This window comes from Caloenas nicobarica, chromosome 2, assembly GCF_036013445.1.
Source record: "Caloenas nicobarica isolate bCalNic1 chromosome 2, bCalNic1.hap1, whole genome shotgun sequence".
Classification (NCBI taxonomy): Eukaryota; Metazoa; Chordata; class Aves; order Columbiformes; family Columbidae; genus Caloenas; species Caloenas nicobarica.
In genome coordinates this window covers 53906494-53931092 of record NC_088246.1, presented here as the reverse complement: position 1 = coordinate 53931092, position 24599 = coordinate 53906494, and the positions used below count along the sequence as shown (strand labels likewise).

Sequence of the window (24599 nt, the reverse complement as noted above, 5' to 3'; positions counted from 1 at the left end):
CTAAGGAAATCTACTCCTGGCAAAAGGTGTTAGACTGGCTGCCTAGGAAATCAAACCCATTTATCCACACACACCACAGTTAGCATTCGTAGTCCAAATCTTTACATCATCACTATGCTTTAATCACGACCTACACAAGAATGGTTCAGCAGCAGTTGGACAGTAGCTTAGTCCCTATGCCAGCTCATTCCTTGGGCATTCTCTGGAGAATCAACATGTTGTTTTATTTTGGAGCAGCTTAACCAGATGCTGCAAATGCCAATAACTTATTTCATAAAACCATGAGATATAAATCACAGGACCACTGCTGTGCTGCGGTGTGGATCCCACCAGCTCCTGCATTAGGTAGTCAATAAGTATTTCTGTCTTGACTACAAGACAAAACTGGAAAAGCCTCTAGTCAGTAATCACTAAGTACTAGTGGAATTTGTTGAGTATTATTAAGCAGCTGAAAAAAAATCTCCAGTAGAGAAATTACCTGCTCATGTAGAACTCAGGTACAGTAGTACCTGTTTTGACAAGAACAGGAGAAAAAAAAAAAAAAGCCCTAGAATTTAAAACTATCTTTTAGCAAACAAAGAAATCAGAATAAGTAGATTTCATGTACAGAAGTGGTTCACTTCAAATGTTGTCAGCATCTCTCACTATTTTTTTCTCTTTTTTGGAGCGGGGAGAGAAGGGGAAGTGCTATCTGCTGTGAATTTTCCCATGAAGAACAAGAAAGAACCTAAGAACGAACCAGTTCCATCCTAACTGCTCATTACCATTATCATCCCAGACTCTGAAAAGCAACCCGATGAGACAATGGTCTACAAGCCCAGAATAACAGAGCGCGCTTTCTGCATTGCATGAAGCATTGTTTCTGACAACAAACTTAAGAGAACATAAATATTTTTCCCCCTTTCAAAACTAGTTGGTCCTAATCAAGACAATAATTAAACAGAAGCTGAAAACTTGTTCTACGTAAATATTAGTCCAAAGCTATGAACCTTAATTACATGCTCCACTAAATCTGAATGTGTTGCACAGCAGCACAGAAATAAGATACTTGTACATGTTAAGAGTAATAACCTCAAAAAGAAATAATGATTTAACTATAGCACTTCTATTATGTTCAGACAATTGTTATTGTTTTTCTCTGAAGGTATGGTTGTAGCTAGGTGAGAGGGAACGTGGGTTTAAGTACTCTGTGAATCAGAATGAAGATTAGGAATAAGCAGCTGTACTAAAATAAGCACAATGTTAAAAAAAAAAACTCTTTTCTGACCAAGCATTGGAGACCCAGATATCCAAGCTCCTCCCCCTACATCTTGAGAGAGAACAAAGCACTTCTCTACTATAATTGTTCCCAAAAAATCCGACTAAAAAAAGAAACCTAAAAACAACACGACAAAAAACCCACAACACACTTCTGGAAATGATCGTGCCAAACTTCACTCTTGAGAGCTTGGAATCAGTCTTATTAAGCTGGATGCATCTAACGCACCTATTGTGCACGTACCTGCTCATACATCCACGCAATCAGGCACATTAGTGTCTCTCCATATGGTCAAACAGTAAATCCACAATATAAATACCCCAGATATTTTACGAAGCCCTTGTGAAGCATCTAAGTACATAGCAACTGGATGTTTCTATTCAAGAACCTCCTCTCCAGCAGGAGAACAATTGTTCTTCTGCATGATGACAGTCTAACATCATCATCATCATTCACTGGAGCACAACATTGATTCACACCCTGGTGCAAAATCCGATACTCGCTCTTGTTGAACTTCACGCGGTTAGTGATTGCCCAATTCTCCGATTTGTCCAGATCCCTCTGCAGGACCTCTTTGCCCTGAAGAGTGTCGACAGCTCCCCCCAATTTTGTGTCATCATTAAGTATACTAATCTGTGATTCCTTTTTAAACTAACGCACACACAAAGGAAGCCCAAGTCCTTTGCTTCTTCTTAAGGCTTACTTTCCATTTTCGGTGTTAACACATGGAAGCCAGCCCATCAAAATACAGTACTAGCTGTGCTCCTCTGTGCCTGTGGAGGTGGCATGGCACTCAGCAAGGACCTGCCAAAGTTTTCAGAAGAGACTCTCGTAGATGTTTTCACCTTAATGTGCAATAAATGCTTTGGCCCCTAGAGACTGCAGTGTCCATGTAGATATGGCATAAAGATCTGGCAGACTTCTTCACCTGTCATCTAATTAAAGTTAAATGCCATCCCCAAGTTATCATCTCAAAATAGGCAGGACAACAGTGCAAACAAAATGCTTTTGGTGGGGGGGAAAATTATTCATAATTAATGGATAGTCTATTGAGAATGTGCTGAAGGAAACACAGACCTTAATCAGTAGAAATCAGAGAGACTCTCTGATGTGGCAATGAGGAAAAAGGTTTTATAGCTTTCCCAGATTTGATAAGACTTGTTAGTGGCTCCAGTGTAATCCATATTAAAAGTCAGAAATTTCTCTTGAGAAAAAGCCACACTGCAAGGAGATAGCTGATTCTCTCCTGGGGCAAATTTTCTCAGCAAGGATGCCTCAACCCTGCATTTAATAGATTTTTAACATGATTCCTTATGATTTCCTCTTCATCATTTACAAGGGAGACACACATTTACAAAGTAAGAGATTTTGAAGGCTGGAAGCTTACACAGGACTTCATTTATATTGCCTTCCCCCAGAGGAGGTCCCCAAATAAAAGCTCATCCCTACATTAACTGCCAAAATAATGTCAGTCACATTTTTTTTTTCTTTCTCCCTCTCTCCTCCTTCCCATACCCCCTCCCAAAGTGTTGTCCTTTGGTCTGACTGCAAAATCAAAGAGAGGGATTAAAACTCATTATCAATTCCAATTGAATTTGAGACACAGCTAAGACATAGGAGTTCCAAATTAGTCATGGAAATGCTGCATCTTAGGGTAATTAAAATGACCAGGTTTTTGTAATTACCCAGTATACTGAAAATTGTCTGACAGTTGCTAAGGTTCATACTTTATAAATGCTTGATGGGAAAAATCAATGGACTACCTATCTGCTACTTGAAGTGCCAGTTCAGAGGGGTCAACTCACTAGCAGCTGTTGAGATTATTGGTTTGACCAGATGCAATTTAGCATTCAGTTAAAAAAAAAAATCCATTTAAATAATTTTGTTTTCTTCCCTCTTTTGGTGTTTTATTCCCCGGGAACTTCTGGTGCTCAACTGATGGGTAGAGTGGTACAGCCTAAGAACCAGCAAGTGGCAGTGGGATCCCAAATCTCACGGTTTCCCCACTTGTTTCTAGAGGTTCCGCTTGGGAGGAAAGCTTTTTAACAGACAAGACACTGTGCTTCTGTGTGTAGTGTGTGTTAGCAGAAGACCAGTGGGATACAGAGAGTCAAGACTAATCCCTGTCTTCCTTATACTGTGGATTAGAAAAATTCACATACAGTTAGGAAAGAGGGATGAGGAAGAACAAGGGAATGGGAAATGGTAGCTGGGCAAGGAAGGACTGGAGACAGATGTCTTAACATTTGTGTTAACACTTATTTTCAGGAAAGAAAACCAGATTTTTTTTCAGATACTTATGCAGATCTTCCACGAACATTGAGAGATTATCAAGAAATTGCAGTGCAAATAAGAGGAAAAGTACAAAAAGAAAAGTTCCATAGAGCAGCCTCTGCCTTTGCTAACAGCTCCATTAAGCTCCAACAAAAGACAGCCCCTTACTAGTGGCATAAACTGTTTTCATCCAGACTTGGGAAAGGAACAGACTGATTATCCATAGAGGGATTGCATAAGTAGCAATCCTCTTAGCTTCTTCCCTCGTGTGCTACCAACACAACCATCAAAGTTAACATCATTTTCACTAAGGAAATTTCACTGGGTTGCATGCATTGCATCTGAGTAATTCACTTCTCAGGGACAAAACAAAAATAAAATAAAAATCAATACTATTTTACAGGAAAATCATGTCTAATATGCAATAATACAAGACTTAACTGAATTCATTAAGTTTTACTATCCTTCTCTCAAAAATTATGTGTAAATCATGGAAGAAGAGCTCCCTGCTACATCCCCTCACCAAATCATAATCTAATTCTCCAAACATGCTTCAGTAAAGGATCTCAGATTAACTAAAATGAAAATGAACACCTACTGGTACCCATGCACCCACAAGCAGAATTGTATTTCATACCTCTAAGGAATGATAACTGCAAAACCCAAAAGAAAAAAGCAAGCCACTTCAATTTACCTAAAACAAGTCAGCAAGAAGAGCACTGGATGACACTGAAAGAAGCCAAACTAACCCAATGGGAAGGTGTCAGGAGGCTGGGTTAATTCTTCTCTATTCAGCCTTCCAGATTCATACATGCAGTATTTTGCTTGGTTCTAACTGGTGGAAACAGAAATGCCAAAATATCACATGGCTATAGTGTATCTAATCTATATTACTTAATTTTAGAGTGCTAATGACCTGGGTGCAGAGCTACCGAAAGAGCCATCCTCCAGCAGCTTTCTTCCAGACAACTTTTCATAACAAAGCTTAGAAAAGTATTAGAAGGCAAAAGACTACTTCTGCTCTGCCCTCAAGATTTGAATCAGGAAAACTTGTGAGGCACTAAAAATTTTAGAAAAGAAAGCATCTACACTTCAAAAAGTAATTTTGGTTTGAACATCTGATACCAAACAATGTTTGACACCAGATTATCAGCATTAAAGTCTATGACTTTTGAACATAATTTACATTTCACACCGATCTTACTTTAGCAAAAAAGGAATGACTCTTACAAATAACTTCTAACAAATTGATACGAACACTATCTGTAAAATCTGAATCTAGATGACATAATGATTTCATTTTGAAAACCAGTGTCGTACAGAGGACCAATGCAAAAGCAGGAGTGTGTTATTGGTTCTGGTGAAGTGATACTGAAGTTTATGGCTGCATTTCACATAAAAATGAACACATTTAGGAACAACCTGTACTTAACTTGCTTTTGATAGGTAAGGACACTTGTCACCACAGTATTTGAGTAGCATAAGCTACTTTTCCCATTTTTAAATCTGCAGAGTCTATTCCTTATCAAGCAAGAGGTGTTATTGTTAGAACGAATTCTGTACAACCATTAATGTTTTAAAAATTGTAAATCAGCTGAAAAAACTATGCTCCATGTATTCAGTATTTTAATAGTCATTAACCATTAAGGGCTTGAATTTATTGACAAGTATTCAGCTCTATATAGCATACAGAATAAAATTAATTTTAGTAAATAATAGGAATATATATCAGCAACAAAGATTTGGTCACTGTTAAATCACATTTCATCATTGTTTTTAACTTACTCTTGCCCTCAATAAAGACGATAAGTCCCATTATTCATGTCAGGAATCCAGAATTTATACCTTCCTCTACCAGAACCATCATATTAAGAAATGGCTGCTTCCTTTTGGGGTAGAAAAACTGAGCAAGATTTCAAAGTAAGAAAATAATATATGTGTATATCTGTATGGAGTCCAATCTCGCTGCATCTTCCAGCCCTCTGAAACAGAGGGAAATAAGAGAAGGACAGAAAGTGAGAGGGTATGTAAAACCCTCTGTCACTTACAATGTTTCAGTGTTTTCTTCCTATAGAAAGTGTTACGAGAATGAAAGCTGGGATTTTCTAAAAGATAGGTTTCCTCCTCTCCTCTCAACATGAACTTTCCCTACGCATAGCCAAGTAATATAAACTTCCTTCATGAATTAAAGCACAAACTCTACTTAGTTTTGTTAACCTGAACCGCGGCTTCTTCAGAGCTGGGTAATGCTGCCAGTATCTGACTGCGCTTAACCTACATTAGAAGATCACTCAGATTGTAAAGTCAAGCACCCAGAAAGCTAGGAAATATCAAATTAAGGTTGCCAATGTCACTTTAATTTGCCCCCTTCACATACAGATTAATTATAAACTTTACTTACATGACCATGTTCAATTTTTTCCCAAGGCACCTATGATTCTGCAATGCAATGAATACAGAGTACTCAACAAATCAATACCTTTTTAATTGAAATTGAGTGTTCATTAAATTTAACAGAACCAGCTTCAATTGGAATGTTCTAGAAATAAGTCAGGAGATCTTTTTTTGCACAACACCCAGCAGCTTTCAATTGAAAATTTAACATCAGTTTCCCTGAAACACGGAGTTTCAAGAAGTCCTACTGAAGTTACATGGAGCTGAAGAGGTCTCAGCACCCAAAAAATTATGCTTTACAAAGAATTTTGACACATCAAGTAGTGCATTGTGTGTGTGCTACTGATTAGGGTATCAACATCTAATGCATCCTATATTGTGGAGTTGCTTGCATACTATATATAAAGAAAAACTTGAGCTAAGCAATATTATAATTACTTGCACAGCTTACGGAATCAGGGGTATTTTCATTATTTGTAATTAAGATAACTTTGCAAGGTCAATAGATAAGCTGTGAAAACTAAATTGTATCAGAACTAAGAACTAAGCATATTGTCACATTAAGTAAACTGACGATTACCAAGAGTTAATCAGGGCCACAGTAATGTTCTCAAGCACCAAGAGCTGAAAGAGACAACCTCTGAAGGTCCCCTTCAGCCTATGTTATTCACAGAATCACAGAACGTTAGGGATTGGAAGGGACCTCAAAAGATCATCCAATCCAATCCTCCCGCCAGAGCAGGAACACCCAGATGAGGTTACACAGGAAGGCGTCCAGGCGGGTTTTGAATGTCTCCAGAGAAGGAGAATCCACAACCCCCCTGGGCAGCCTGTTACAGTGTTCTATTACCCTCACTGAGAAGAAGTTTCTTCTCATATTTAAGTGGAACCTCTTGTGTTCCAGTTTGCACCCATTACTCCTTGTCCTATCATTGGTTGTCACCGAGAAGAGCCTGGCTCCATCCTTATGACACCCACCCTTCATATATTTATAAACATTAATGAGGTCACCCCTCAGTCTCCTCCAAGGTAAAGAGACCCAGCTCCCTCAGCCTTTCCTCATAAGGGAGATGCTCCACTCCCTTCATCATCTTTGTGGCCCTGCGCTGGACTCTCTCCAGCAGTTCCCTGTCCTCCTTGAACTGAGGGGCCCAGAACTGGACACAATATTCCAGATGTGGTCTCACCAGGGCAGAGTAGAGGGGAAGCAGAACCTCTCTCGACCTACTAACCACCCCCCTTCTAATACACCCCAGGATGCCATTGGCCTTCCTGGCCACAAGGGCACAGTGCTGGCTCATGGTCATCCTGCTGTCCACCAGGACCCCCAGGTCCCTTTCCCCTACACTGCTCTCTAATTCATCATTCCCCAACTTATACTGGAACCTGGGGTTGTTCCTACCCAGATGCAAGACTCTACACTTGCCCTTGTTATATTTCATTAAATTTTTCCCTGCCCAACTTTCCAGCCTGTCCAGGTCTCGCTGGATGGCAGCACAGCCTTCTGGTGTGTCAGCCATTCCTCCCAGCTTGGTGTCATCAATGACAGTGACAACTACCACCATATATAATGTCCTTACTCAGAAAATCAGCTGTGAGAGCGCACTGATGCTGCATTCCAATGAAGATCTCCTCAGTGTGTCCTAATGGTATTAAAGGAAGAGATTAATCCCGGCAACAAGTTTTCCTCCCAGGATCTGGTCCTGAGTAAATGCCTAACTTAAAGATTACCCAGAATGAGACTTGCAAGCCTATAGATTTACCTGTATTTTGAAATAATCCGAAAGAGACAGTGGACTATTTTAATCTAAAGAGGTATCAGCATGAGTAAACCTGAAGATAACTATCAACTAAAGTTGGGAGGAAAAAAAAAAAATACTTTTCCACTTATTTTGTATGTAACACCATTTGTGCATTAATGGTTTCACCTCTCATGCCACACGCTAACATAAATACATCCCTTTTTTAAACAAAAAAACCAACTTGTTCACATTCACATTTTCCTCCAAGAGTGTATTAACTAAACACTGGAGCAAACTGTAACTGACAAGCACAGACACAGGTGAGAAAGAATAGTGAAGTGTGGGAAAGAGAGAGAGAAAATCATCTCTGCTTACAAGTTTCCTGCCTGATTGTCTGAAGTAGAAACAACAAAACCCTTACAAAAATTTAGGAAGACTTGACGTTTCAGCCATGTGCTTTATATCAGATGTCAACCTTTTTTAATCAGAGTACAATATTTTTTTAAAGAAATCACATTAGTATTTTGCAGGGCCTGTTAGGATGCTTCTATCAGGGTCACAGTCATATTTCAAAGGCCCTTTGGTTACATTTCCTTTTCTACTTTGTACTTCACGTACAGGTACTTGGGGGAAAAAAAAGTCCATCCATCCATGCCGGACAGATAAAATATCAGGACTGCTTTTACTTGACTTTTCTCTGAAAGAGTTCACTGTAAGAGAAGCATTTGCATGTTAAGAGAAAATTAAACTCTATAATTAACCAACATGCAGCTATACTAAAACAGCAACACATGCTATACTGGGTTACTGGCTGAGTAAAAATGCATGGCTGTGGATCATATTTGAGAAAAATTTATGCCATGTAAACTAACACAGATTATTTATCTGACAAATTTTGAGGAGATAAACAGGACTTCAGTGAGTCCTTTGAAGTGCAAAACTGCCTGCACTAGCTGAATGTCACCCAAGCAGATGAACCTAAACTGGGAGGGGATTACCAAGGGCTACCTGAAAGGATTATTTCCCTTTTGATCTCCCAGGGAGCCGAAGGTGCCGAGTATCGCCCAGGAAAACAGAGGCAGCCCACGGCTGACTGTCTTCAGGATAACTGGGAGTATTGACAGTCAAATCAAATAGGACTGAGGTTTCAAGTACTCCAGAAAAAGCAAAAGCAACCCAGGACCTGAAAGTTTAAGAGATCTTGGGCTTCCTGTCTAGTTCTCCCTCTTGCTGACTACCTCTTCAGTCACTATTTCATATGCTACCTACTATCCACTTATCCAAGGGGAATTAGATGGGAAAGTGGTAGATGACCCGAGTTCTGATTAAATATCCTGCTTCTCTGGTATTGCTGTGATTAATCTACAACACAGTTCAGTGGTTCAGAACCAATTACTAGGTTGGGACTAATGAAATTAAGGTTGTCTAGACAGCTGTGAAACTTCCAAGTTTAGGAGGAAAATCATATCAATATATTATTGTTACAGAAGCATTTGTGTCAATTCCGTTAACAGAATGATCAATGCAAGAGTCAGTGTCTGTTATTTCCAATCACAATTTTAGAATGGTTCAGATTTTACTCCAACTCTTTCTCCTCAGATTTTCTTGGAGGTACTTCATCCTCCTTCCCAACAGGTCTGCACTCAGGGGAAACTGTTTCTTTATACTGGAAGGTACAGAGGATAGCAGTGTTTCTCCTACGTAACCGAGTGCTGTTCACCATCACCTAGGCATTCTTATGCGATAACACTCTCCAAAGAGAAATAAAAGGAAGAAGATGCAAAAGCAAGCAAAGGATCATTTCAGTTCAGCTGCCAGTCACCCTCCAGAGCCTGGTGTTTGTGATCGTGAGATTGTTTTGAAAAAATGTAACAAAGGAAAAAAGGAAATCCCGCAACAGATGAATGTGGGAAACCAAGGTGGAGACCTGAGGCAAGTCGTCAGTTTATGTTCATTGCTGGAACTACCAGCTCAGAGAGATGCCACTTAAAACCAGCCTATAAATGAACTGCTATCCTACCGCTTCCTTTTGCTGGATGTTACCTTTCCACATCAGGTGGCAGTATGTGCAGTTCATCATTTAGCATCATACCCTAACCACACAGCAGGTGGCAAATTCAAGTGGAAGGCTCACTAGCCAGGTAATTTGCCCTAGGTGCTGGCAAAGGGTGGTTCCCTGCCACAGTAGCTACCCTGTTGTGCTACACAGCCCTCGGGCCGGCAGCCAGCGGCTACTGAGCAAGGTCACTGGACGTAGCAGATGCTCTGTGCCAGTTCCTGGGGCAGTCTCTCGCTTCCTCGGAGCTCACACCAGTTGTTAGACACGAGAGCAGCACGAAGCCCATCTGCCCAGCTGCCACAAGGATGCATAGCATCAGTTAGGCAGCAGGCATGGGCAACAGTGAGAGAAAAAAAGAGAGCTCATTCAAAATCCCATGGGGCACAACACCCCTGTAACGGTATGTTTAAACAGACGGACATATTCCATTCTCTGTATGTCATTGATCCAACTGTGTACTGGGCTTGTAGGAGCTCTTATCATACTTCATTTCTCTTCTGAGGCTTACAGAAAGCCTCCCATACAGGAGAGATGCTGAACACAACTCTCTTGATGCCGTGGTTATGTACACAGAAAACACATCCAAATAAGACACAGTACTCCACACAATGCGAGCAGTGCTGGGGACACACAGAGAGCAATCATTCATTCTGGAAGGCATCTTAGCCCCAGAACAAATCCTCTTGCAGCAACTCAAGACCTCTGGCCAGAGACATGTTCATAATTAATTAGCAATCATGGCAGCAGCAAGTCAAATGGGGAGAAAAGCAGAGCTGCAAATAAAACTACAGTGTCAGCCTCACATTTAGGAAAACAACTGGGAGTACATTTACATTCTTGTGTCTCGCACTACACAATGCCCACCTGCACAGTCCAGCACAGAAATCTGAAAACCATTATTTTCCACTCAACTATCATAGCTCAAACCCACCACATCTGTGACTCAAGCCACCACACTTCAGTCTCCTGTGGCTGTGACACACAAGCACACACGTACCCTGTCCTGCCAATGCTGCATCGGCGTGATCATCTTCAGCACAGGGTGACGGCAAACAGGAGGGATGGTTGTGATGTCTTAGCCCATCACATCATCATGTTGGCTTATCTGCCAGCTATCTTCATCATCATACAGCATTAAAGGTTATATTCAGCAGAGCTGCAGGGTTTAGTCTTTAGGAAGCACTCTGCAGGAGTCTCAAATCCAGTTAAACTCAACATGAACTAAGGATGCTCAGCATGCCATGAGATTAAGTCACCAATTAATATTCTACATGCAGGGGAGGGGGAGTCAGCTTAGCACCAAAAAAAATTTGTGATGTAAAGTTGGTGCTATGAAGCAACCAAGCGCAAAGGCTTCAAAGAAAGAAAAATGAATCTGTCAAAGACCCTCATTGGGCCTCCCTCCTGCAAGGAAGCAGTAAGATAACTAGATCAGGTAGCTGTAATAGGGCCTGTTAATCAACAGGATCCCAGTTTTTCTTCAGTCTCCTGCAAAGGCACAGATCATTAGCAACAGCACAAGCCCACAATCCATTTCATTATTACAGTATGAGTAAGTGATAGGAGTTAGAACCAGCAGATCTTGCAGACGGAACAGAGTGACGTGTATTAGGGTTTGACCTTCAAAGATAAATATATCTGTCCTCACTCAGGGAGAACTACCACTAATGTCAGAGGCAGGGAGGACTACCACTAGCAGCAGAGGGGATTTGGAGCAGTGACAGCACAAGATGGACCTTCAAAGGGGGAAAAAATTGGTAGAATGGCATTCCCCTTGGAATGAAACCAATCTGGTAACAGGAAAATCCTCCTTCAAACCCCCTAACAAAAAGAGACAGACAACTCACAAATACCTTCCAGTCCTCTGTGGTTTACTCTTACCTCTGTGATGTTTTCTTGTATTTTCTCCTGCAGGAAAAGAACAAAATACAACTGAGATAAGAAAGCTCTACTGGTGAGGAAGAGAAAAGGAGAGGGTCAGAAATGAGGTGCAATTAAGTGAAGTCACTTCTGCCATGAGATTTCCACAAGCCTGATGCAGCTATGCCCTTCTGCTAACCTCAGTGGTGGCTGTCACTAACTTTGGTAGAAAAAGGTGTATTTGCCTGTATGCATGCCTTGCCCTTTTCTTTTAAGACAAGGTTGCTGCAGCTAGGAGAGAATGAGTTACTACTCTAAATGACTTAATAGCAAGTCCAAGTGGCAGAAACTTACTTCTACTTACTAGTAGCAAAGTATCCTTTATGTCTGCATCCAGCAGGTAAGTATGGCCTCATCTGTGGAGAGCCCACTCAGATGGAGTTGTGGTGATGTGATGCATTGAATCACATCGGCTGTGTGGTCACTCAGTGGAAAACCCCAGCAGTTTTACAGCAGCCTTGCTCTGAGAAGAAAGTCTACATCCTAGCAAGTTCTCTGCTCCACCAAATCCCAGATAGCACACCACAGAGTTTCACTTCATTGCGTGCATCTTGGGACCTAACTGACCTGAACCCAGGACTAGGAATGGCAAGAGCAGATAAGCACACTGACAGCATCTCCTCCCCAACCTTTACACCACATCAGTTGCAGCAAAGGCTGTAAACCTCTGACTCTTCTTACCACGGTGGATTCTGTCTTCCACAGCAGGCAGTGGAACAAGCTGCCAATGCTCAGAGCAAGGCAGTAATCATGAGTCCTTCTGCACAGACACCTATGGGGCTGTTAGCTGCAGAGGTGTATGGGCACTGTATGTTGTCTGTGAGCTCTTGATCATACAACAGCACTTTCCAAGGGCTTTGCACAGCACCTGGCAAAACAGAGCATTGATTTTACTCAAGCTCAGCTCTGCTTTTATGTTTTAAAGTAAAACTAACGATCTCTAAACTTCACAAGTAGTGATGGAAACAAGCCTCAGTGTGGACTGTGATGAAGATTATATGATCAACACCCTGTTGTTTAGCTCTACACTAGCAGATGTTCCCCAGCTTTTCAATGTGTAGGTAATATTGTTGGAATGAGTGTACTGCTATAAGCTTCAAGTTCTGTTCTTTCATGTCTGGTACTATTGCACATGGAAAATTGTGTCTAAGGCAGAACCAGAAAACACAAACAAGGGTATTGTTTCTTAGAAATAAGAACAAACATGGCAAAAAGAAGTGTAGTGTTATTACCTACTTAGTAAGAAGCACAAATTATGTCTCCTGGCTGTCAAATGTTTCATCCATTACTACATTTAGATATTCTACTCATACCTGTTTCTGTACGCTGACCATGTTAGAATCATAAAAAATAAAAATCCTAGATATTTACTTAAAAAGGATTTTAAAATATTTCATTTACACTTTACTGTATGAAGAATTACTTATTTAAACTTGAACAGATACAAAGGAGTAAAAGAGCAAACATTCATAGCAGTATCAAGATTCTAGTTTACGGGCATTCAGGATGCTGACACATGCAGGCAGAAATCTGCTTAGATATACCTGATTCTAAGGGAATTTTTCGTTTTAATTTCAGAAGAGTGAAAAGTAGAAATTTCATTCTGAAGAGTTTAGATTCACAAGTTTGTCATCTGACAAATACAGAACTTCACTAAATTTTCTTGCAAAAAGAAAATGCTGATAAAACCCCCACCTGATGGGCCATTCCAAGCCAGGTTGATTAAAATATCTTATTCCCACAAAATCAAAGTTTGTTTAAATTTTTATTTCTGCTTTTTTTTTTTAAAGTTATGCTATACATTTTCAAATTAAGTTATTTATAAGTTAACTCTTTCCCCTGAAAGTGTCTTACAGTGCATTCCAGCAGTCAGAGATGGCTTTCTCTTTATTAGTTAGTGACTTTCATATCATTTTATAAAGTGTTTCTCTTTCAGCCAAGCTTCACATTTGAGAAAAGACACCATTCCTTAACTGCTGATTACCGAAAATTTCCTTGTATATTTTTTAAAGAGGTGACTCAGCCTTAGGGTGCTCTTTGCGTTTGAGTATGACATCACTTTTCTGATTAGTTACGCTTTAATGCTCCTTTTACTCAAGAATATTTTTACTGCATTAAAAAAAACCTGTGTACTATCACAGATGAGAGTACTAGGAAAAAAACATTTGCCAAGTCATTAGTTTTAGTCACTAGTTTTAAAAAACATACATAGATTTTTAAATTATTATTATTGCTTATTGTTTCCACACCTGTAGTCCAATTACAGTGAAGGTTTACATGTACCAAGTTAGTGACTGCATTTACAGGCACTGAATTTGCATGTTACAGTTGAAGAGAACATAACAAAAGGAACCCGTTTATAGATTCAGTATCACTACTGCATGCACCTGCTTTCAAAGGAACACCACTAGCAGATTCTGATATTCAACAAAAAAATTCCTGCATACCTGAACTGCCAGCATTTCAAAAACAAGGTCTAACAATGCTACTCACCAACATGATAAAAAGATGGTGTTCATAACACAAAGCTGTTTCCAAGTATAGTCTTCAGTTTGCTTTTGGAAACACAATATCAACATCTACCTGCTTTATGCTTACACCTGCCTTCTATTAAATGAGATCATTACAAATTAGAAAGTGCCTCTTTTAATACCACAGCAAGCATCAGCAGTTGGCTGCAATGAGCAACCATGTGTGAATTAACAAGAGGAAACTGGAGGGCAGGGATTCGCATTTGTTTGGTTGGGGGGGTTTTGTTGTTTATTTTAAAATAAAAAAGACGTGAGACAAGCTATCCTGGTTTATCTCCCTAGCAGCAGTCTATGCAGAAAGGAACTAGCTGCTAAATTACCTTTAGCAGATGCTCTGGGATAAATCTGGAAATAGACACATCTTCCAGTCAAGCTCAAGGGACACGTGATTTTTCAAACAAACACAAGCTATCCCTCTTTCCCAGGAAGAAAAGAAGGAGAGAGACGTAAAGGGGGTGGTGTTACATCTTCCCATACCTGTGGGCCATCCTGTGCTCACGCCTGCAAGAGGTTTATTGATATTACCAAATCTCTCTAAGTTCAGTTTCTTTTCCCACTGCACACATGCCATGCTAGAACTGCCGCATCCATTCAACTCCTGTTACCTGCTGTGGAATGTATTACTCATAGGTCTACATTTAGCTTACATTAAAAAAAAAAAAAAAAAAAAGGCAAAAAACAAATTAGGACAAGGTGGATTTTTTTTTTCCACACTGAAGAGAATTAGCAGGTGACTCACACTAGGCAAGCCTTATATTTACCAGTGTAAACTAGAAATAACTTCACTGAACTTAATGCAATTACACCTGCACGAGTGTAGTATGAAGTGAGTCAGTCCTAGTACAAGAAGGCTTCTGGAGCCTAATAAAAATAAACCCAGTAAGAATTTTAAAAATAGGTATTTTGAAACAATCAAAACAAAGTAGTGGGTAGGACAAAATTTTTGACTCAGGTGAGATGAAGCCAACAACAGAGTTGAGCCCACTATTCCAATATCTGCTCTCCAGGGATGAATGAATCTTTCCTGTGGCCAGAGGAGCAACACAATATACCAGCCCAACATAAAATTAGGACAGACTTCTGAAGGTATTTAAGCACCAGTAAAGACGTAACTAGCTACAGTTATTTGGGCACTCAACTCCCATTGAAATAAATAGATGTGCAAAATTTCTCTCTGTGCTTTGATGCCCATCAACTTCTTCAAGGCTTAAGTATCTGTTCCCAGGGTTATGTTTCTACCTCTGCCATTTAATTCCGGTGCACCTTCAAGCAAGTAGCTTTCTTCCTATATTTCCCCTCCAGATCCTTTTCCATCAGTTGGTTAGCTCTTCAGCATTATGGCTTTAGTTTTATGGGGTTTTGCACATCAATTTATGACAGTGGGGCACAAAATCGGAGCCCAAATACCACTACTTTTGAGTTGTTGCAAAAAGCTTCCACCTTTTCTGTGCACCTAGAAACCCAGAGATGAAGATACTTCAATAGAAACACACAAAAGCTGTGTCTGAATTTGGTAATGACATTCTCAGGCCTCACTCTTCTGAGACAGGTGAGTGAATAATGGGACTGAATAGGTACGGAGAGGAGTGAGGGTGGAAGCGTTGGGGGAATTAAACAACTCTGCCAACTGCTCTGTTTTTGCCCCATGATCATACAACTCAGAATATCAACCAGCTAGATGAATTGCTCTCTCACTCCTACACAGCCTCTGAAGAACTACCTAAACCACTTAATTTTTTTTTACTCATAACAGTAGCTTGGTTAACATGGTATTATTCCACACTTATTCCACAGAGTTTGGTATTAATGGCGTCTTTTCAGTATATGGAGTAAAACTGTGGGTACTGCAGAATAGGAGGATGTTTGCCTAACTTCACCCCTGGAAATTTACACTAAAATCTAAAAGTTAATGAGCACCACACTCACACACTGCTGTTAGAGACTAAGGGTTATAGCTGCCCTTGGTAAGGTCTCTGCAGGCTGGTAACTTCAGTTTGGTGATCAGCCTTAGACCACCAGCTGATGGACATGCAGTTTACAACCTGACGTAGATACGGGTGAGTGCAAGTGACATTTTTCAGTGAGTTACTGCTTCCCAGCTCAGGAATGCCAAGTGCCGACAGTGAAGTGACTCAATTTTGGGGCCGAAGCTCAGAATCGGCACTCACAGTGGCTTAATCCAATGCGTTTTGTTTCATTTGGCCATTGCAATGGATTCAGAGGGCACATGCAGTTGGTCAAAGTAGTTTAGCAAGCCAGATATTTCTTCTGGAGTCTTTAAAACTCGGTGCTCTTCCCTTTGTACCACCAGCTGACAATGCATGAGCCTGGATCTGACACCACATGTGCTTTCAGGCTGGATCCGTGCTTCTTGTGAAAAAGAGGGCAGCAACTTAAAGGGCACCGGAAGACTAGCTAAAGTGGATCTCCTGCAGTGGTTTAAAAACTTACTGCCCCCAGCTGCCCTGTGTGCAGTGCTGTGCCACGGTCAGCACCTTCGCAGCACAGCTGGCGTCGAGAGCATCCATGCCTGGGCACCAGCTGCTTCAGGGCCAAGTTCAGACTTTTAGCTTAAACTGCCAACAAAACGGTAGCTTTCAGCAAAGACACTGGGTTTCGTACTGCCACAGCTGAGGCACGGTCCTCATTGACCACTCTATGCTGGAGGCAGAGAGGAACAAGAAACTACCAGGGAAGTAACTCCTCCAACTGATGCAGCGAGCCTTGCCACATATTGCCTGCAGTACCCTTGTTTTTGTCACTGAGGTTGGTAAACATGATGGGAATTGCATGCAGACAAGGGTAACTCATGACTGAAGAGGAACATTTTACAAAAGCTGCTTCTTCAGAGGAACCACAGTTGTTAAAGAAAACTGTTGCCACAAGCAAATATTTAAAATTAGTTATTCATAGGCTCAAACGGAAAGAGGGACTTTTCTATATTTAGAAGCTTTATAATTAGGATGGTTAAGATGTGAGTGGGAGCTTAATCATCCGTTAACAAAAGCAACCAGCAACGTCTGTCCTTCCATACTGGAGTCCCACCACGTTGGTAGCTCACGCAAGCCAGGGCTGTTCATCCCTGCTTCCCTGCAGGGCTCCTCTCACCAGCTCATTTGGAAGCACAGAGAGAAAAAGCCATCTTACCACAATGAAAGATCCACCTCATACCATGCACATTCCCACAGGTCTTTTTCTTTGCTTTCCTTTCCTGCTATACCTGGGCTTCTGACATTACAACAGGTGTTAAGGCAACACTACTAAAAGCCTGTTTCAAAGTCTAGCAAACCAACAGTGAGGTAAGAAATGAAATTTGGCAAAAGAGAAACAAATCTACCTTGTAGTTCAAATCTGGAAGATTCTTCCTGCTCTTTTATTACTCACCAGTGAATCTATGGTTTTACTGAATGATATCCCTCCCCTTCCTTTTTCTGTAAGAGTCAACAATTCATGTTTACTGCTTTTGTCCCCAAATCCTTCCAGCTCATCAGTCCAGAAACCCCAAGATTTCCCCTTGATAGCCATGTCTAGGCAGGAGGATTAAGAGCATTTCCCAGCTCTCAAGACCAGGTGCCCTCCCTGGACATATCACGGTGGTGTAGCAGTTCATACCGCAGCATGACTCCCAGGGTGAGGTGGATGGGGGCTCAGATCAAGCTAGATTTTCTGTCTGATGGGATCACTTAAATAAATTGAAAGTCTTCTCTTTCCAGCAGCTCAATATTCTGAATCATGCAGTGCATTACCAATTAATTGTTATCATCACAGGATTAGTGCTGCATTTATGTGGCATTACCAAATCCTTTATTAATAACCATGTATAAATCGATTCATAAAAACCCCATCTCACAGCACAGACTACGGACCAGCATCTGTCAAAGCTCAGGATCCTGTGGGAGCCCTGACCAGAACTCAGAAATATATTGAGATCACCAGACTTCAAAACGTATGATGCCATCACCTCCTCCTGGGCTTGTAATACCTTAACTGAAACAGGAAAACTAGCTTTCTTGCTTTACTCACTCTCCAGTCAACTTAAGAAAAAAAAAAAAAAGGAATTTAATTTTCGTTCTACATGGGCTGTTTACGAGAACTGTGCTAAAAACAATATGATCACAGAGATCAGTGACAACAGAGAAGAAAAGGTAAGAAGTGGGTAAGAAAAGAAGAAAATATTCCAGCTGGTTCCAGCTGGTACTTGAAATTTGATGGAGGGTTTTTGAGAGATATTTCAAAAGCAAGAAGAGTCATTTTAAATTGGACCCTGAAATACATGGGAACATAGTGAAATCATGAGAGGATAAGGCAGTGACTTGTCTCATTTTAAGTACATTAGAGGAGTCTGCGTGCTTTGAAGCATTGGCATGTGTGGTGCAGGCACACAAAGACAAGAGATGTTCACAACTTGAAAGAGGTACGATGATTTCAGTAGAAAGACAGTTGAGAGGCACAACAGATTTACAGCTGAAAAAGGAGGGGAAAACATTCATATCTTGGAAACAAGTACTGCTACAAAGTGGAAATGAAGCTTGCACTCAACTCAAAATCAGTAAATAATGTATGTAGATAATTCAAGGTCAGAAAATATACTCTCTGATTTTGCCCATGGAAAATGCTATTTTGACACATTTTATCTGATCTGACTGGCCATTGGATTTTACCAGTCTAGCTACTGAGTTTTCTAAACAACTGGACAAAAAGAAACTTACAGCTTCATCTCCAAAACTGATTGCAATTGTTAGGACACACCAATGATCAATCAGTGACTTTTGTACTGCCTCTGCTTTGCTGTGACCTTTTGCCATGACAGGGCTCTTACCTGTGGCTTAACAACCAGTTTTCCACTTGGTCATTTGGGGTCTACTAATGTCTTTACCGAGTCCATAGAAAGCATAGCTGGAGAGGCAATGTCTTAAATTCTCCTTGTAGAAAAGCCTCTGTGATAGAACAGGCAATGGTGAGGAATTTCTTCTGCAGTATAAGCTCAAGGTAACTGCAACCCCTTTGCTACCCATTTAGTAAAGAGTGGACAGAGCCTGGAGGTGTTAGAGATGGGGGTTATAGACGTGATCTGAGCAACTGACATTAATGACACTATCATACTTTATGCTCTCGTGAGAGCTGATGACCCTAAATTGCACTCAAGTCCAAATTCCTTTGCTGCTCACACAGCCAGAGTGCTGGGTGCCAATTTCCTGGCAAAACAGGGATTCGAGTATGGGGAGGAGGAATGGGGAAGGGGGAAAGGGTGGTGGTAAGAAGGGAGTCACTCTTAAGATTTGCTCCAGCAGATAATGAGGATACAACTGACTTGACCTACTTGGCAAACCAAACTTGACCCATGGCTTAATATTATCTCCCAAGGTGAGCCTAAAACCAGCCACCTATTGACCTTGGGCAGGACCCTATACAGCTATAATACTTTTATTCAAGTAGCAGCATGAAAGGTGTATTAGTTAAAGGTATTTTATTTTCCACTGACATAAAGATTAATTTCTATGATCAATTCATGTGTTCTACGATCAACTGTCATGATTTTATTTAGCTTCATTTCAACAAAGGGCAATCATGCAGGGATCTGGACCAGCTGGATCATTGAAGTCAATTGTTTGAGGTTTAACAAGGCCAAGTGCCAGGTCCTGCACTTGGGTCACAACAACCCCAGGCAGCGCTACAGGCTCGAGGAAGAGTGGCTGGAAAGCTGACTGGCAGAGAGGGATCTGGGGGTGTTAGTTGACAGCCGACTGAATATGAGCCAGCCATGTGCCCAGGTGGCCAAAAAGGCCAACAGCATCCTGGCTTGTATCAGTAATAGTGTGGCCAGAAGGACTAGGGAAGTGATTGTGCCACTGTACTAGGCGCTGCTGAGGCCCCACCTTGAATACTGTGTTCAGTTTTGGGCCTCTCATGACAAGAAAGACATTGAGGTGCTGGAGAGAGTGCAGAGGAGGGCGACGAAGCTGGTGAGGGGTCCAGAGCACAAGTCTGATGAGGAGCAGCTGAGGGAACTGTGGTGGTTTAGCCTGGAGAAAAGGAGGCTGAGGGGAGACCTTATCACTCTCTACAGCTACCTGAAAGGAGGTTGTAGCATGGAGGGTGTTGGTCTCTTCACCCGAGTAACAAGTGATACAACAAGAGGAAATGGCCTCAAGTTCTGCTGTGGAGGGGCTTCAGATTGGATATTACAAAAAATTCCTTCACGGAAAGGACTGTGAAGCATTGGAACAGGCTGCCCAGGGAAGTGGTGGAGTCACCATCCTTGGAGGTGTTTAAAAGGCATTTAGACAAGGTTCTTAGGGACATGGTTTAGTGCTAGAGTTAGGTTATGGTTGGACTCTATGATCTTGAGGGTCTCTTCCAACCAAAATGATTCTATGGCTTGCTCAAACTTTGATAAACATCACTGGCTATCAGAAGAGGCAACAAAACTGCTGTGTATCTTACCATAGCACAGTACACATACCAAACGAGGAGCAAGAGGAGCACAGGAAAAGTTTACTTAATTTATCTGCATTGAATTCTGCATGTATAGGAAGGTTCAGAGCAAGACAATCTGAGGTACAAGGATCTGCAGGAAGCACTGGAAACCTGGGGGGACAACTGAGTGCTCCAGCTTTGTCACCAAACAAGGTTTCCAGTAAGGCCTAATCAGAAGGGCAAACTCAGTACTAGAACTCAAATTCAGTACTGAAACTGCCCTGTACCAGGCAACAGACTAGATTGGGATTTTAATGTGTTGGCATCTTAACTACAAAAGACGTCAGCAAATGTTGTTCTAAAAACTTCTAAATATATCATTTCATAAATGTAGATTTTGTGTAGAGCTAGTACAATTACTGAAACCTTGAGGTTCTTCCTCTATATTTACTCAGTTTTCCACCACTCATGTAAAAAGAAAAAAAAAAAAAAAAGTTGGTGTGAATTTAGCTGAAGAAAAACCTGAAGTAAAAAGTAAAATGGGTCTATTTCTGAAAATCTAACCCTTTGAAAAGAATATGATCTACTGTTCATTCTGCTTTTTCTTAGTACACAAGCAAATTCTCTTGTTCTTCACTAACATCACATTCTCAAGAAAAGTGCATGCTCATAAAAATCTTGTTACAGGAAAGCACATTTCAGGAACATAAAGTCCTGAGGTCTAAAAAGAATATAGTGCAATTCTCAGTATTCATGCTTTAAAAAAAAAAAAAAAAAAAAAGTAAGGATTGTCAAATCACCACAGTGTATGACATTTGCATATTTACTTGAAAAATACCTCTGCACTTAGTCTGACCAAGTGTTGCCTTCTAGCTGGCCATTCCAGATGAGTTATGGAACTTTTGGCTCTGAAATTAGTAAAGGTGATGACCTGCAAAGTACAGGATGGGTGGTACCTCAACAAGCCTATTCTGTAGCCTCTCCCACTGGAAGAGGTTGTGGCACTTGGTGCACAATGGGATCGGAGGGGCTGGGAGGGAAGAAAACCTCCCTGCTGCTCTGAGCAGGGATGTGCTGCACATCATATCTAGATGGCAACACTGACCTCCGCAAGTGGGATGCAGCTTCTTCATTAGTATGTCTCAAAAACAGGGAGCATATACGCAATCTTTCCTGTGCGTTCTTTAGCTGTATCCTGTTTGTTTCCTGAAGAAAAGGGTTTGTGAAAATGAGTCATATCAACAAGGAGTGTAAAAGGGAACAACAGCTCCTCTTGGAATAAGGTAAAGCAGGATTTTGCAAAGCACATATCGGGGCAATATCAATGTATCGTGTACATTGGAAGCACATAATACCATTAAGCTGGAATTCCATTCCCCCAGTGGCAAAAAGCTGTCAGACCCTGGAAGAAACAAGTATGTACAGATTACAAACTTATTTTAATTACTGCTACTGTGTAAAATGAACATGTTCGGATTCTGCAGGAGCCAAACAGGCAGCTGTCCAGTTAGTTTCATGCAGGGTGGCTCTGTGACTACTTAGAGCGTACGCAACGATGGGGAGGGGGGAATCATTCTTCATACCCTGGATTAAATACTGAGACAGGAAACACAGATTGGAATTACATCGGACTAGACCAGCCACATGCATGAAGTCACTAAACAAATCTGCATCTTGCCCTAAGCTCTAGTAAATCTGACTGTTGCTTGTTGTTATTTCTCCCTCCAGCCTTCCTCCCCCCAAACACAATCCACTCCCTCTGTCTGCTAGTAGACAGCTGGTGTGACGCAGAATTTTAAAACTCATGTTTTTGTGCCAGGCCCTCTCCTGACTCTGGGTTACAGGCTGAAACACTCGGATTACTGTTGAACAAGCCTAAACACGGGGAGAAAAAATTGCTGCACAAAGATGCAGTGTTCCCTTTCCAAAAGAAGGTTCACTTCCCCATCCCCACCTCCCAACCACCCCTTCTTCAGCATACTGGTAGTTTTTAAAAATTATTCAAGCCTTTTAGCGACCATACTTTGTGTAGTGAGTCAGGACTGCTATTGTCCTAGCAGAGCCTCCTCATTAACAGACCAATTACTAAATGTCATTCTTAGGAAAAGGCAACATTTCAATTTCTTGTGAGGAGTCGATGCTCTTTTTCTGGGCCTCTCAGCACTCTGTGTTTCTCCAGGAGCAGGGACATTACAGAGGGCAGCCGTCTGAACAACAACAGGCCCCTGGGACAGCCAGCGCAAGTCTATTTGCAGAAGGAAAAGTGGTTTCCCAGAGGCTCCCACCCTCAAAATTGCAAGTTGCCGCGGGGCTCGGCACCTTCAGCAGGCTGCCTGCTACACCATCAACACCGTTTCTGCATCACTACACCATCACTCTCTGCAGACAGCAAAGAAGGTTGCCCATCTTTCCTTCCTCCACCCTGGGGCATGAATGACACGGTGTGCCTGCACACAGCTGGCTCCACCGAATGAGGCACCAGGGCAGAGGAAACGAGAAGGAGAGAGGGAAGGAAGAGAGGAAAGAGGACAGGGAGGGAGGCAGTGATGCCACCCGCCACAGTCTGCAGCTCAGAAATGCTGCCCTGCGGTCTCAGTGGGGGAATTCCTCACCATACAGGGGGAAACTTCGGGAGAGGGAACTGGGATGGAGGGGTGGGTGGATGGGAACAGGCATTGAGCATACACACAGAGAATGGAGGAGGCTGTGTGAGATTTCTGTTCCTTAAGGCACTACTCCATGCTGTCACCAGCTGTCTCATAAGAATCTAGATGCTACAGCAACCACGGGGGGAGTGTGCTGTCTTCAGAGGCCTCAGATGTAAAAATGTATTTAAATAAACAAGTCCTGTCCTTTCCACATACCAGGTGCCATGGTTGCTACAGCGACTCCAGTTATTAAAAGTTTGGCTGCTGTAAAGGAAGAGCCAAGTTCCCTGCCTCTGGCCCAAAAGAGGAGCAGATCTGCCTCCATAAGGCAAATAGGTAATTCAAAATGCAATTTGATGTTTCACGGACTGTAAAGATAAGTAGGAACCATTACGAAAATTTACTCCAAGTTATTCAGTAAATCTGCGTAACTCAAGAATTTCATTCTTCTCCATTTGCAAAAAGATCTCTTCACTGCGGTCAAGCTAATTAGAAACAGGTCTTCTAGAGATCGCTGAACATTTATACAAAAGCCTTTCTCTGCAAAGCACTTTAAAGATGCTCTCTGTACGACATGAATGACATCATCTACACATCCAGTCAAACTGCATCTAAATCTGTAGGCTCTCTGTGGAGTGCAACTAGGGAGAGGGAAGATGACTGCTCAGACAATGCTAATGGGAACACTGGGAGGGAGGATTTTGACTGGTGTTACAACAAAAACATGGCCAAGATACCAAAGAAAGTTCCCCTCATCCACTAAAGAAACAAACCAATGGCCTCCTGAAGAAGTGAACCTCATTTGCCTGAACGAAGACATGCTCAGAAGGTGACAAAGAAACAGTGTTTTATGCAGCATTTATAACCAGAGGTGTTCTCTTGACATCCAGGCTTTCCTTCAAGGTCTCCCATTAGCATCCAAGGCGAAAAATACTGTGCCACAGATTGGGCAGCATTTTCAAATGTTCTTGAAGGCAGCCCTTGCCCCTCTGATTTTCAGCAAAACTCAAATTTCTAAATGACTTGCATGTATGTTGTGCTATGAGCTATTTTAACCTGGAAGTAAAGAAATCTAACAAATGTTTACATGTAGGGACCTGAAGAACTCACAGGACTATCTCTTCCCCCACCAACAACTTTTTTTTTTTTTTTCTTAAAGCTCTCTCTGGTTCTCCTCTCCACCTTTTTTATGAGTCAGTACACTCTTTTGTAGATGATCTCCCAATTCTCCCCTCCCAGCCTCAACCCCCACAGCTTCCTCTTCTTTCACTTTTCAGGCAAGTCTGAAAAAAAAACAGAGTTCTCCCATCTGAATGTAGCTGTCCCTGCTGTATGAATATGAGTATATGAGCACAT

The 24599-nt window shown here is 41.5% G+C and overlaps 1 protein-coding gene across 2 annotated transcripts in view; it reads right to left on the bottom strand.

The window, feature by feature from the left end:
• The window catches only part of PDE1C (phosphodiesterase 1C), a 422458-nt gene that overhangs the window by 211327 nt on the left and 186532 nt on the right, over nucleotides 1–24599 (bottom strand). For both annotated transcript variants that reach the window (XM_065628628.1, XM_065628629.1), the window contains one exon: nucleotides 11609–11635. In XM_065628628.1, the coding sequence (XP_065484700.1) occupies nucleotides 11609–11635 (27 nt within the window). The remainder of the gene's footprint in view (nucleotides 1–11608; nucleotides 11636–24599) is intronic.